Below are 13,625 nucleotides of genomic sequence, written 5' to 3'. Positions count from 1 at the left end.
ACCGAGCCGCTGGAATTCCGTAAGTCAAGGATGTACTGCTACCTCTACTGCATGTAGACAAGAGCATCGTGTGCCAAGAGATAGGAGGAGCAGATCACTTCCCTTGGTTCAGATACAGACTCGACCCAGATACGGAACCGAATCCTATGTATCTGTTACACCGAGACCCTTTCGATCATGGCGTCGATACCCTGGCCCTTTGCATCGGCAGTTGATCTCGCCGTTCACAGCTTAGCTATAGATGATGCGATGGGATGGCATGCGATAGTTTATGAATCGTTTCTCGACTGCTTTCGCCCACTTTCCGACGCCTTTCGGCTCTTCTTGGTTCCGAACTATGTATGGTCCAAAGAGACAGGGGCAAGAGTTATTGGTGTTTGGAAAAGGCCGAGATCTACGCCACGCCCCCACCTCGCGTAGATTGCTACGTCGATCATCACGGCATGTCTTGGATTCATATGCGCATTCAGTTTAGGCCGAGGCTTGATCAGATCACTTTTCATCATTTTTGGTAATCGAATTAATTTCCCTTGGTCTTAGTCCGCGGGGGCTCTATCTCAACTTTCATTTGACACATGGACTGACGACCTGCAGTACCGAACTTGCAGTGCCGAGCCGAATGAGAGCCAACGCTAGTGTGTACTGATCGTGGGGTTAGCTGGGGGCCTATCTTCCGGCTTGTTCCGTTACTTACACGTTTGCGTATGCCTCCCACCCCAGAGACAGCTGTCAGATGTGATCAGGGGCATCCCGCCACACCGAGTCGGTGAACTTTTGTCTTGTCATGGTCGCATCGGTTAATGGTACGCATACAGTTGCATCCTCATCCTGTCTCGCTCCCTCGTGCGTGCGGTAAGACCTCCAGGCGAGTCAGGTCGTATGTTTGCAAGTCACCTTTACTACATCTAGACATGAATATGAATGCATTCCATTATTATCTGACGGCGAGATCATCTGCCTAACTCAATCTAGAAAATCACCCCGCCCTTCCCCAGCGGTTTGGCAACCCCTCAATTGTTCCCAACCTTGACTATCGTATCAGTGATAGCCGTGGCCAGCTCGTTGATGGTTCTCGTATCCCTCGGCAGAGTGTGACCCTTGCCGTGATCAAAGAGGGCCGCGGTATCCTCGTCACACATGCCGTAGAGCGCCATGGCGCCCTGGATGTATGGATCGTTGCATCCGACGACATGGCACGTGGGAATATCAATGATGTCCTCGCACGCATCTGCCAGTAGGCACTCGACACGATTGTCATCGGTCAGGCGCATAGGAGGCCAGCCAGCGAAGAAGATGGCAGCCTATCTGGACATGAGTCTTGGATCATGATACACACTGATTACTGACCTTGATGCGACGGGGAATCCCCTTTTCTTCAAATCGTCGGCGTTCTTCAAGCACCAAGCTCGCAGCGGTGGTGGCTCCCTCCGAGTAGCCTAGGATTCCCTGTATACCAATCTATCAGCCCTTGATCTTGACCTCTGACATCAATGCCATCTAGAACCATACATCAATCTCGGGGTCTTGGTCAATAATCTCATGCAGCCTCTCGAGGGCGCCGTGCACAGCATCGAACGAAAACATATTCTCTTCACCCAGCAGCTTCCGGATCGTGTCCTCGGGAGTCATGCCTTTGGGGAAATCACGGATCTTGACCATAAGGCCGTCCAAGGCCCCGACTCCATCATAATCCATGAAGCGGAAGAGCGGAGGAGCACCAAAGTAGTCCTCAAACCCAGGCGGCGGTACCGCTCTGTGTCCGCCGTCAATCCATTTGAACGTGCTAGAGCCAGAACTCTGCACTACGTCGGTGAATGGACCAAGCTGGGTTTTGAAGTTCTGCAGGCAATAGTCAGTGATGTGATGATACGTAAGCGGCGGGTGGTGAGTATGGACTTACAGCGGCGCTCCCATAGGAGCCGTGGAGGCAGAGAAACTTCATCGTGAGAAGAGGTGGCCAGTAAGTCGATGCTTCTCCAGAAAGACCCTTTGCTTTTCTCCCTCTTAAGACTTCTGATCTGCCTGCTAGTTGATTGAGTTCACACCGTCCTCCGGTGAAAGCGGTGGTCCCAAACAGGGTGGTTGCAGCGACAATCGGAATCTGCCATTCAATAGTTCGACCCACATGGTCTCAATGGGCGATAACGTGTCTTAGATTGATGTCGTAGTCGGGAATTCACCGTAACATGCTTGAACGTGCCAGGTGCGAGAACGAATGCGACCAGTTTCCCTTGTCCTCTTCTTTTTGTGTTATTTGTCGATGTGCATCCATATTCAGCGAAACCTCATCGTGTTCTTCGAACTCCGCAATCGTAACAACATGAAAATGACAGCCCAAGCTACCCCTGCAATCAGTATGCGCAAGGTCCTGATGCTCACAAATATTGAGCACGGCCAATCCAATGTCTTTCTCGCAACCGCGCAGGCCATCCTTGAGGCCGATCCCGGTGTTGAGATCCATTTCGCCACGTTTCGTGGCTTTGAAGGGTCCGTCGCCGAGGTCTCAGAGTATGCCCGAAGATCCACACCAATGGCGAGACCCATCGTCTACCACGAAATTCAAGGCATCTCGGGCCGTCAAGGCCTTCAAAACTATATTGAGCGGCACAACATTCCAGCTCGGGCGGGATGCTTTCCTGATTCTGTCTCCACTCCCCTCAGTTTCTCTGCGACTAAGCAGGCCATCAAGGACTTTCTTCCCGCATTCATACCCTACACCGGCCAGGAATTGGGGGAGATCGTCACTTCAATTATCGGCATTATCAAAGATGTGAATGCGGACCTTGTGGTGTTGGACCCGCTCATGACGGCCGGTCTGACAGCTGTGTGGCATTTGCAGGTCAAGTACATGGTTCTGAGCCCAAACACCATCAAGGACTTTGCCGCATCTGAGCAGCGACGTGGTATAAGATTCTGGAAGTATCCCGCGTATGTCTCAAACCTTCTCCTATACCAATCAACGACTGATGAGTCGGTAGACTGTTTACTGGATATTCTTACCCCGTGCCGTGGCACCTCATCCCTCTCAATATCTATTTCCTGTTCTACATGGCCTATCTCTGGATCACATCCGGTCAAAGAAAAGAGATTACCGCTCACTTGAAAGACAACCTCGGCATCCATCTCAAGACAGCGATCGATCTCCAGCGCAGCAGACCTAACGACCTGAAGATTGTCGTCGGTTTTCTGCCGGAGCTCGACTTTGAGGGAATACTGCCTGATAATATCCTACCTTGTGGGCCCATCCTTCGAAGCGCGTCGCCAATCGAGGAATCGCACCCTGAGCTGGAGAAATGGCTAGCCCAAGGCCCGACTGTGTACATCAACCTTGGTTCCATGTGTCAGATTGACGAGCAGCAAATGATTGAAATGGCATGTGCTATCAAGAAAGTCATGGAAGAGACTCAGATGTCATCGAAACGCCCCCTTCAAGTGTTGTGGAAGTTAAAAACTCACAAGGGCATCAATGCACAGAGGAGTGCCAAGATGATGGACATTCTTGGGCAAGATATTGTTAAAGATAAAGTTAGAATCGTTGACTGGGTCGCCGCTGAGCCCATTTCGATTCTACAAACAGGCAATGTCGTATGTGCGGTGCACCATGGAGGCGCTAACTCATTCAACGAAGCAGTTATGTATGCCACCCCTTCCCTTTTTCGAATATCATGGACTAATTGCCATAGCACTGCGACCCCTCAAGTCGTCCTTCCCCAATGGACAGACTGCTATGACTTTGCCCAACGTGTCGAGATGCTCGGCATTGGGCGACTTGGGAGCAGGAAAACGAAGCCCAGGTGGACAGCCAAGGACCTCAGCCAGGCATTGACTGATGTCATCATGGGGAAAGATTCCGAGGCAATCAAGAAAAAGGCAGAAGATTTGGCGAGGTTGTGCAGGGATGCTGGGGAAGGCAGAGAAGTCGCAGCCAAATTCATCCTGGAAGAGATGGCGGCTAAGGATGACCTGTTGGTGTTTGCCTAGTTGAGGACGAGGAGCCATGTATTAAGATACTTAGTAATAAATTGTGTTTTTCGTCTTTTTAATGAAATAAGAACATGCATTGACGTCATTTAAACGAAAGAGTGTACTCGCCTGTTGAATCAGCCTCGTGCAGTCATGAACCAGTGGTGGGCTTTGGACGACAACCTGGTTGTTTAGAAGACTGACGGATCTCGGGTAGCAATAAACTAAAGTGATTGAGGAAAATACGTCAGAAATGAGAGCCAAGTCCACTTAGGGTAGGGGGTTTGCTGGAGTACATGAAGTGGAACGTGAAAGATGTAGGGTAGATAACATCAACAGTCAGGCTGAGATCCATGGACAACTTGTTATCATTGGTATCGGTAAGGATGTATCAGTAGATCAAAGCCAAGATCAAAGATAGGAACACCCGGGTGCAGGTGGGTTCAACGGCTCGCATCATACCACTCGCTTGAGGCTCATGATCTGAGGGTCCTGCCAAGTTGGAAGCCGAACACCGAAGATCCACAGTCGAGCCACTTTTCCTCCGATATGGTTTTGAGCGATAATCATAGTGGTATGAGGCTCTGCTGTCATTTGAGTCAACCTGGACGACACGTGGGCATGGATGGGTCAGATGTAGGTTCGGTGATGCTTAACTTGGTAGGGTGGCCGATGGCGACAATCACATCTAAGGTGATGGGGTTTGTATCACATTCGGCAAAATTGATGGTAATTTCAGTTCTCTGTTGAGCTGAGAAGTGGAAAGAGGCCCAGTGAGGGAAATACTGGTCTCTGCAGATGCTGCGGGAGCCAAGCCGCAATGCGGGCAAATGCCGCGTTTGGAATTGTAAGCTGCAGTTGATGAAACAATTCACTCATAGATCAGCAATAATTAGGCGTCAATACATTCAATTGTTCCGGTGAATATTGGCGGTTGTAGCGGTTTTCGTCTATCCCTCGAGATCATCAAGGTTCTCAGTAATTTGAGTATATATTCGCTAGTTCCTCACATCCCTCCAGCCCTATTCTCTCTGCCACCCATGGACATTCACTCCCAGTCGGCACCGATGTTGCTTCCTCTCGATCGGGTCCGACTATTGGTACCTAGATCCGCCACCACCAACAACCGTAGCATCCAATTCCCCCGCATTCCACCAAAGCTAGACAAGGATCATGCGTGTTTGAATCTCAAACATGTCGAATAAGAGTCCAAGATGATCCCGATCTTCACTGCACCCCGCACTTCATCTTCGGTCGAGCGGTCAAGTTAGTCAACGTGAGACGGTAGATGAGAACAGGCAAAAAGGACAGGCAAAAGGACCGCATTGTTAGGCGACATTGCAGCGGGGGTTCGACGCCGTGTCACCGGTGGGTCTGACGCATTCAGTGGGATGATTACAAGGTCGGCCCGTATAAAGTCACCCGGCGGAGCCGATTTATGACGAGTCAAACTTGCTTTTTTGAACCATGTCGAGGCTTGCCGGACCATTTAACAGGCTCTTCGCCAGGAACATCCGTAGGCCCATATCCAGGAACCTGCAAACATCATTCTACTACAGCACAATGCGCGCAGCTAGATACTACGGAAAGGAAGACATTCGGGTTGAGAACATTCCCGAGCCGACGGTTGGGGCGGGACAGATCAAGGTGAGCATGTAGATCAGGTATGGAGTCGTCTATTTCTAACATGGATAGATCGCCCCGGCCTTTGTTGGTATTTGCGGAACAGATCTTCACGAGTACCTCGGAGGACCCAACTTCTGCCCCACAACCGCTCATCCCGTCACCAAAGAGACCATCCCCGTCACATTGGGCCATGAGTTCTCAGGCATCATCTCAGAAGTTGGCCCTGGAGTAGAGGGCTTTGAAGTCGGTCAAGCGTGTGCTGTTCAGCCTACAATCTTTTGTGGACACTGCGCAGCGTGTGATTCGCACGCCGAGAATGTGTGTCACGATGGAGGTTTCGTCGGATTGAGCGGGGGTGGTGGTGGGTTGAGCGAAGCTGTCTGTGTGAACGCTACACACGTTTTCCCTCTGCCCAAGCACCTGTCGCTTGAGATTGGAGCTCTTGTCGAGCCTCTTTCTGTGTCGTGGCATGCCATGAGTGCAGCCCCAGAGATCAACCCCGAGTCCAAGGTCGTCATCATTGGAGGTGGGCCAATCGGTTTGGCAATGATCCTGTGTCTCAAGGCCAAGGGTGTTAAGGATATCATTGTCTCTGAGGTTGCCGTGTCTCGCCAGAATTTCGCCAAGGAGTTTGGTGCCTCTCTGGTGGTCAACCCGATCAAGGAGAACCTCAACGAAACTGTCTTGGGCTTGAGCGAGGGCAGAGGCGCCGATGTGGTATTTGACTGCGCCGGAGTTCCAGCAAGGTGCGTTCTTGGCCCATACAATAATGTGAGCTATTACTAACTGTCGCATAGTGTCAAGAGTGCCTGCGAGGTCGTCAAGACGAAGGGCACCGTGGTCAACGTGGCCATCTGGGAAAAGGAAATCCCCTTCAACCCCAACTGGATTACATGGAAGGAGAGTGCCTACAAGTCTGTTCTAGGCTACCAGCGAGAAGACTTTGAAGCCGTCATTGAGAATCTCGGCACAGGTGAGACCAACTCATGCTTCCTTTGCGGAGTGGACGCTGACATAGCCAGGCGCCATTGAGCCCAGTCAAATGATCACACGAAAGGTCAAGCTCGAGAACATTGTGGAAGACGGTATCAAGGCACTGATTAACGACAAGGATAACCAGGTCAAGGTTTTGGTTGATATTCATGATAAATGAGTGATGAGCAACCAGGAGTAGCGTGGAGTGAAGGTGTGATGTCCGATTTTGGCACAGGCGTTGTTTGCGAGCGGGCAGATGTAGTTTTGGATTAGGTATTTGAATACGTTAAACGTTTAAGCTTCGTTACGAGGCATCCGAAGCCAAAGTGAAAACTTGCCTATCGAAACGCCGCGTGTATTAGGTCTCCTTGGTCCAGGGCGGAACAAAGTAGTAGACCAGGCCATGGATGATGCACGCAATACCGTCTCCCACCCTAAAAATTCAGTCAGCTTCAACTTAGTTCAACAAGAGACTAAAGAAACTTGGGGGCTTACCAGTGTATCCAATGCCAAGTCGGAAATCTCGTCCCTACAAAGGCCCCCATGCATCGAGCTGGGTTCAAACCAGCACCGCCATATCCGTACCGCGTAAACGCTGTAGAAAAAGCCAAAGTTCCAGAAGCGAGTCCAACGAGGAATGGAGCTAGGGCCGGCCCGACGATTTGAGCCTGCCGTGGGTCAAGACCAACGCCGAAGGCAAGGAATAGGAGAATGGTAGCCGACACAAGTTCGACGACAAAGATTTCTCTGACGGGGACGATATCAGGGTCAAGCCAGCATCCACCGACTTTAAACTCTCTGGTGCCATAACTTGCCCTAACTAATAGCCCAGCCAATACGCCTCCGCTAATTTGAGCGCCAATGTATAGGATCAAGCGAGGAAGGGAGCATAGGCGGGCACAGAATGTCGCAAAGGTGATGAGCGGGTTGAAGTGAGCTCCCTGGTTCGGTCAGAATTTGACTGCACGAAGAATATCAATACCCTTACCGAAACGGGCCCGAAAGATGAAATGAATAAAGAAACAAAAATGATGTTGGTGATTCCGCCTACCAGGGGGCCTATGAATGCGGCATTGTCAAAGTTGCCCAGCTGAGCTGTTGGCCGCGTGGGAAGCACTGGTGGTGAGATGCCGATCCAGATAGTGATGTACGCCTGCATCAGTGTGCCTATAGTTGGTTAAAACGGATAATCTCGTGAGCAGCATGATCTCCCACCAATTCCCTCGATGAGAGCAGCTTTCCACAAATATCGGCTGAAAATTGGTCGGCAATCCAACAGCTCTCGAAATGACATGTGCGGTGTCGCGTCTGGCTCCTTTTCCAACAACTTCTCGTCCGCCGAGGTCCTTCGATCGACTGTAAATGCCTGATTTGCTCCAAGTCGGCCAGCGAAAGGGTGGCTGTAGCTGCGATATCGCGGGGGCGTCGGCTCCGGGGAGCCCAGCTCAACCGGTGGCCGAGACTCGACGTCGCCATTGTAGCTTGTCGTCCGTGAGACGGGACCTGCCATTCTCATGATTGATTACGTTAACTTCATAGCTTCACAAAAGACACCTTGGACAGTTCCTTCGATCAGTCGTTATATATATGACCCCCTGTGGCGGCCGCCCTCGTGGATCATCATGATGACACATGTGCCGGTGTTTCCGATGTTCAAGGTTAATCGGGAATGGCGTCGTTTAGCAGGTGATTTCTTGGTCAAGTGCTTGAAGAAGCGGTGGGGGGTGGGCTTGCAAGCAACCCAACGGAAATAACAGAACCGTGATTAGCAGGTGATTATGTCAACGACGATTGGCCCTCTTACATTCTCTGGCCAACAATACGACGCTGGAGACCTTACCAATGCCGCTAGCGTGTCTTACACACAATTACAGAAGCTGACTTAATAGGGACATAACCCACAACTGCCCAGCTATGAATAATGTATAAATAAGCCAACGGCACGTTTTGTTTATTTTCAAAGTTTAAGCGAGAGTATAAAGTTTAAGTGTACGTCGTCGTGGGTGATGATGCCGCCACTGAATTGAAATGAGGGCCGAGACATTGCAATAATCGGCACCACGGCATGGGGCAAACATTCAAGCAATCCGAAGCTGTCTTGGGTAATATCTTTTGAGCAACGTCTTGCCTGGTCAATCTATACCCTGTGTGCAGATCAACATCGCGGCATCTTGGCGACATTTCTCAATCCAAGTAGCCATGTGTTGTTGCTTTCCCAAGATCTCCTTTAAGCGTCCCCAAGCCTTATCGGAGATGCAAACTAATCACCCGAAGGCTTCATGCATACTTAAATCACAAAGCTCAAGACTCAGGCATGGTTTTGATGACCGGCCGTGGAGAAACTCAGAATGAAGATTCCATTCAATCGCCATACGTCACCAGATAAGAGAACACTTAGAGACGAAACTTCAGTACGCTAGAATGTGATTCTGTTTTTGGGGCTAATGCTACTGGGCGAGGGCTCAACGCGCGGTCCACCATCTTTGGGGTCATAGATTTCGATGGTGTCCCAGGTCGGGGACGGAGTCGCTCTTTCGTCCGAGGGGATCGAGTCTTTCCACAAGGTATTCAGTTCCCCGTCGTAGTACGTATATACAATTAGGTTAACGTCAAGAGACTCGTTTTTATTCTTGTTGTTGCCCTTCTTGATCTCTGGGTGGAAGTCAATTCGGCATAATGGTGAAGAACATATTCGGAAACAGGTCATAACATCAAATCCTGATGTCTTAAATCATTTTAGGCCGGTGAGGCACTATTGAAGTTGATAACCAGAAGCCAAAGACACCATGCGAGATGATTTCAATAACAACGCTAGCCAGATAGGTAGCAATGCCACCCTAGTAGGGATCTGAGGGGTATGTTGAGTTCAGAAAGTGATTTCATTGTAGTGGCGGTTGCCGGGTTAGAAATAACAGCATTCCTGTGATTATAGTTCTGCCTCCTACTATCACACAACCCAAGACTCTGTTTAAGGACTGTTGTTTCTGTCGTCGCCGACTCTCGGCTCGGCTTCTATCAAACCCGCCCTATGCTGCCTAAACACGAATAGTCCCAGGGGACACTAAGACGAATCTTGTCAATATCTTCTCTTATGGAACAAAAGCTGGCGTAAAATAAGACCTAGGAATCAACCCGATAGTTAACAAAAAGATCAATACACCGCTGGCCACCTTGGTTTTAGAATGGCTCTCCCAGTGTCCATATCTAAAGACACTTCGCACCACCTTTCTAATCTGAGGCCTCAATGCAGAGCATCAACTGACGAGAGTCCACCAATCATGAACGCTATGCCAAACCTATCCAAGAAGCAAGTCCCCCACGCTTTGACCGCGGGAGCATGGGTTCTCTGGATAGGCCTCACTGGTAGGCGGAGGGTCGTCAAGAAAGTGGAGCACTTCCGGACAGATAGTATGGAAATAGAAGGTCACATTCAACTCAGGGGTAAGTCACAGAATGGCATGCAAGGGATATGAGTTTCGATTTTAAATACGAGGTCCGTCCCCGTCTTTATCACACCAGTAGGCTCACTCTAGGAGACCCTTTTACAGAAAAAGCTTCTCGCATCATTGACATGGGGGTCTCTATTGTGATAGTCGATGCATTACTATTGCAATCGGATGAATATCATCGCGTGATCAGGCTGCGTCGGTCGAAGCCAAGCGTCGTATTAGTTTGCCAAGACGGACAACAACGCGCGTATGGTAAAGGGAAGATATCTAAGCCCTTATCGAGTAACATTCTCCGGGGTATTATTAGGGAACTTTTGTCGGCTCATCATGCATTCCCACCACTTGACTCAGCTTTCATCAAGATATATAAATACATAGTCTCTGTGCATTGATTGTTGTGCTTTGAGATCGTTAGCGTCTAGGCGATCCAACCGCTGCCATTCATTATGCGCCTGTTCCACACTCTTTTAACTCTTTCGTGCGTTGCCAGCACTCTGGCTCGCCATAACACTCTTTTGCGTCGTGACGGCGAAGATATCGCTCAAACTGTGAACGAAACTGATGTAGATCCTAAGCGATTCATCATCGAGTTTGAAGACGTATGGCTCCTTCGCAACAAGCTGCGGAGGACACTGTATTAATGAATACTAGGGAACCAACTCCAAGGCCACGGCTGACAGACTAGCGGGCCGTCCCGATGTCAAGCTTATCAAGGTCTTCAACAGCGATGTGTTCAAGGGTGCATGTGTGGAGACCCCGAAAGACAATCTTGATACTCTCCAGGAGGAGGAATCTGTCATCAAGGCTTGGCAGGTCAAGAAAGTCACCTTGGCTCCCATGAAGCCGCTGCAAACGTTCGGTAAAGAGGCTGCTGGCATCAACACGTCTATTCATCACATGACTGGAGTGGACAAGCTCCATGCTGATGGTGTCCTGGGCAAAGGCGCTGTTGTTGCCGTTGTTGACACAGGAGCTGCCTATAATCATCCCGCAGTAAGTGAACTTTGATATCATGCGAACATACAGTTTGACTGACAATAGACAGCTTGGCGGAGGGTTTGGCCCTGGTTTCAAGATCGAAGGTGGATATGACTTTGTGGGTGATGGAGGTAAGAGCATGCCGTTCATAAGAGTGATATTGAGCTAAAGAGATGGTGACAGAATGGCCCGAAGATGAAGAAAAGCAGCCCGATGAAGACCCCATGGACAATCTGGGCCATGGAACTCATGTATCTGGTATCATCGCCGGGAAGAGCGATCTGTAAGTGAAAGACCAGTCAGGCAGTCTATCTTTCAGAAGGCTGAGATTGCTTAGGATCACCGGAGTTGCTCCTGATGCCACTCTCCGAGTGTACAAGGTTTTCGGGAAAATGGACGCAACAACCGAGGATGTGTTGATCGATGCTTTCCTCAAGGCTTATGACGACGGAGTAAGTAACTAGACGCTGGGTATTCATCACAGCACAACTGATGAAGACTTGCAGGCCGACGTCATCACTGCCTCCATCGGTAGTCTCGGTGGCTGGTCCGAAAACGCATGGGCTGTAGTAGCCTCGAGAATCGTCGACCAGGGTGTAGTTGTCACCATCTCAGCAGGGAACGATGGCCAAGCTGGTCCCTTTGCCGCCAGCACCGGATCCTCCGGCGCCCATGTCCTTGCCATTTCTTCCATCGACGGAGATGTCATTGCCACACCCTCCTTCAACGCGACTTTCGACAATGACGGAGACGCAGAGATGGTCAGCGTCCCGTACATGCCAGCGGCCGAGTGGTACCCATCTGATGTCGATGGATGGCCGATTATCCCAGTCGGTCTTGATACGGCCGTCGCAGATGAAGCTTGCAGCCCACTGCCGGAAAGCACTCGCAATTTCACCGGCTCAGTTGTGCTCGTACGACGGGGAGGATGCAACTTTTCGCAAAAGCAGCAAAACTTGGCTGCCCTTGGTGCAACGCATATCCTCATCTACACCAACGAGATGCCTATCGTGACCCCTTCAGCTGTCTCCCAGGACGGAAGCATTGCCATGATCACCCGAGAAGCTGGCGCTGCCATCATCAAGACTATTAAGGCCGGCGGTAATGTCACTGCTGACTTTACCACTCCGCCCATGAAGACTCTCACTGGAGTCCTCAATGAGGAGACAGGAGGAGCCCCGAGCTACTTTACAAGCCTTGGGGTGACTAACGACCTGTTCATCAAGCCTGATGTGGCCGCCCCAGGCGGTCAGATTTTGTCAAGCTACTTGAACGACGAATATGCTGTTCTCAGCGGCACATCTATGGCTTGCCCATATGTGGCAGGTATCGCAGCGTTGTATATCAGCAAGCACGGCGGTCGCTCTGCTCACGGGCCTGACTTTGCCAAGGACCTTGCCATGAAGATTATTTCATCCGGTGAAGCTGTCAAATGGCACGACGGAACCCAAGATAGTCCAGACTATGGATTCATGGCCTCAGTGGCTCAAGTCGGCACCGGCATCGTCAATGCTTCCAAGGTTCTCGATTACAGCACCAGTCTCTCCTTTGTCAAATTCGCTCTCAACGATACACGCCACTTCAATGAGGAGCACACAGTCGAAATCACTAATTCTGGAGATAAGCTCGCGACATATGGCTTTTCGGTTGAGAATTACGGAGGGTTTAATTCCATGAATACCGACCCTGACACTTGGGGAACACCGCGAATGTATTGGGGCGAAGAAGTCCTGGCTGCACCTCAGAAGATGAACCCCCAGGTTGCTCTGCCCGATGCGAAGATAATCATCCAGCCTGGGGAGACCAAGTCTGCGAAAATCTCCTTCAAGACTCCTGCTGGCCTGGATGGTTCCAAATTGCCCCTGTACAGCGGCAAGATTGTCATCACCAGCAACAACGGCGAATTCCTTGGAGTGCCCTATATGGGTCTTGCATCCGACCTTGAAAAGGACGTCGGTGACATCTTTGAGTATCCTATCGGCTTCCCAACCATGACTTCAACCCGTCAGGAGATCTCTATCGCGGAGAAGAGCAACTTCACCTTTGATCTAGACCCAGAGGTTCAAGACTTCCCCGCCGTATACTCACGCATCGGCTTTGGTACGCGAGAGCTGCGATGGGACATTTTTGATGATAGCTGGACCGAGGACAACTGGGAGTACCCTCCAGTTATCGGCAAGTCAGGTTATGTCGGGTCTGCGACAAGTTGGGCCAAGTTGTCTGGCAAGCAGTATTTCAACGCCAGCTCAGACGATGCCAATGATCTCATCGCGTTGCCGTTGAGGGATCTATCGCGTGACATTGTCGGAAGACTTGGAACTGAGCTTTGGTGGCTCGGTCGGTTTGCCAACGGAAGTCAGATTGCGGAGGGAAGATACAAGATGCGATTCGCTGCCCTGAAACCATTTGCAGACCCGCAAGCCTCGGAGGGTTGGGATGTGTTCAAGACTCCTGCATTTGACGTTTTGCCTCTTGAAGATTAAGCGGTAGATGTTTTGGCAACACAATCAACTCTTAGACCTCATTTGGACTCCATATATCGTGACATGTGCTGGCATATCTATGGATAGGGGGCTCCTAATCGTAGCCCCGTGAGGCAGCTTGAAGCATGGCGACACATCGGTTGATTTGCCA

The 13,625-nt window shown here is 50.4% G+C and overlaps 5 protein-coding genes across 5 annotated transcripts; 3 read left to right on the top strand and 2 right to left on the bottom strand.

Annotated features, from left to right (window-relative positions):
- Window positions 1-1,010: 1,010 nt before the first annotated feature.
- On the bottom strand, window positions 1,011-1,954 carry NCS57_01323600 (FSH1 domain-containing protein; the record flags this gene model as incomplete). The annotated part of the gene is made up of 4 exons (XM_053062881.1): window positions 1,901-1,954; window positions 1,510-1,839; window positions 1,348-1,446; window positions 1,011-1,301 (listed from the first exon to the last, which is right to left on the bottom strand). Exons 1-4 carry the CDS (start codon window positions 1,940-1,942, stop codon window positions 1,011-1,013), a joined length of 762 nt encoding a protein of 253 aa, XP_052907776.1. The 5' UTR covers window positions 1,943-1,954.
- A 372-nt stretch (window positions 1,955-2,326) lies between these two features.
- On the top strand, window positions 2,327-3,981 carry NCS57_01323500 (uncharacterized protein; the record flags this gene model as incomplete). Its single annotated transcript, XM_053062880.1, has 3 exons — window positions 2,327-2,928; window positions 2,979-3,635; window positions 3,684-3,981. 3 exons carry the CDS (start codon window positions 2,327-2,329, stop codon window positions 3,979-3,981), a joined length of 1,557 nt encoding a protein of 518 aa, XP_052907775.1.
- A 1,449-nt stretch (window positions 3,982-5,430) lies between these two features.
- NCS57_01323400 (uncharacterized protein) lies at window positions 5,431-6,742 on the top strand (the record flags this gene model as incomplete). Its single annotated transcript, XM_053062879.1, has 4 exons — window positions 5,431-5,610; window positions 5,659-6,335; window positions 6,387-6,562; window positions 6,612-6,742. 4 exons carry the CDS (start codon window positions 5,431-5,433, stop codon window positions 6,740-6,742), a joined length of 1,164 nt encoding a protein of 387 aa, XP_052907774.1.
- A 180-nt stretch (window positions 6,743-6,922) lies between these two features.
- NCS57_01323300 (uncharacterized protein) lies at window positions 6,923-8,080 on the bottom strand (the record flags this gene model as incomplete). The annotated part of the gene is made up of 4 exons (XM_053062878.1): window positions 6,923-6,998; window positions 7,060-7,505; window positions 7,553-7,731; window positions 7,780-8,080. 4 exons carry the CDS (start codon window positions 8,078-8,080, stop codon window positions 6,923-6,925), a joined length of 1,002 nt encoding a protein of 333 aa, XP_052907773.1.
- Window positions 8,081-10,459: 2,379 nt separating this feature from the next.
- Window positions 10,460-13,474, top strand: NCS57_01323200 (uncharacterized protein; the record flags this gene model as incomplete). Its single annotated transcript, XM_053062877.1, has 6 exons — window positions 10,460-10,612; window positions 10,665-11,006; window positions 11,059-11,122; window positions 11,175-11,274; window positions 11,329-11,443; window positions 11,498-13,474. The coding sequence occupies 6 exons, from the start codon at window positions 10,460-10,462 to the stop codon at window positions 13,472-13,474; spliced, it is 2,751 nt and encodes a 916-aa protein (XP_052907772.1).
- Between the last annotated feature and the right edge of the window lie 151 nt (window positions 13,475-13,625).

This window comes from Fusarium keratoplasticum, chromosome 11 (genome assembly GCF_025433545.1).
Source record: "Fusarium keratoplasticum isolate Fu6.1 chromosome 11, whole genome shotgun sequence".
NCBI classification, from domain to species: Eukaryota; Fungi; Ascomycota; class Sordariomycetes; order Hypocreales; family Nectriaceae; genus Fusarium; species Fusarium keratoplasticum.
This window is presented reverse-complemented; position numbering and strand designations above follow the sequence as displayed.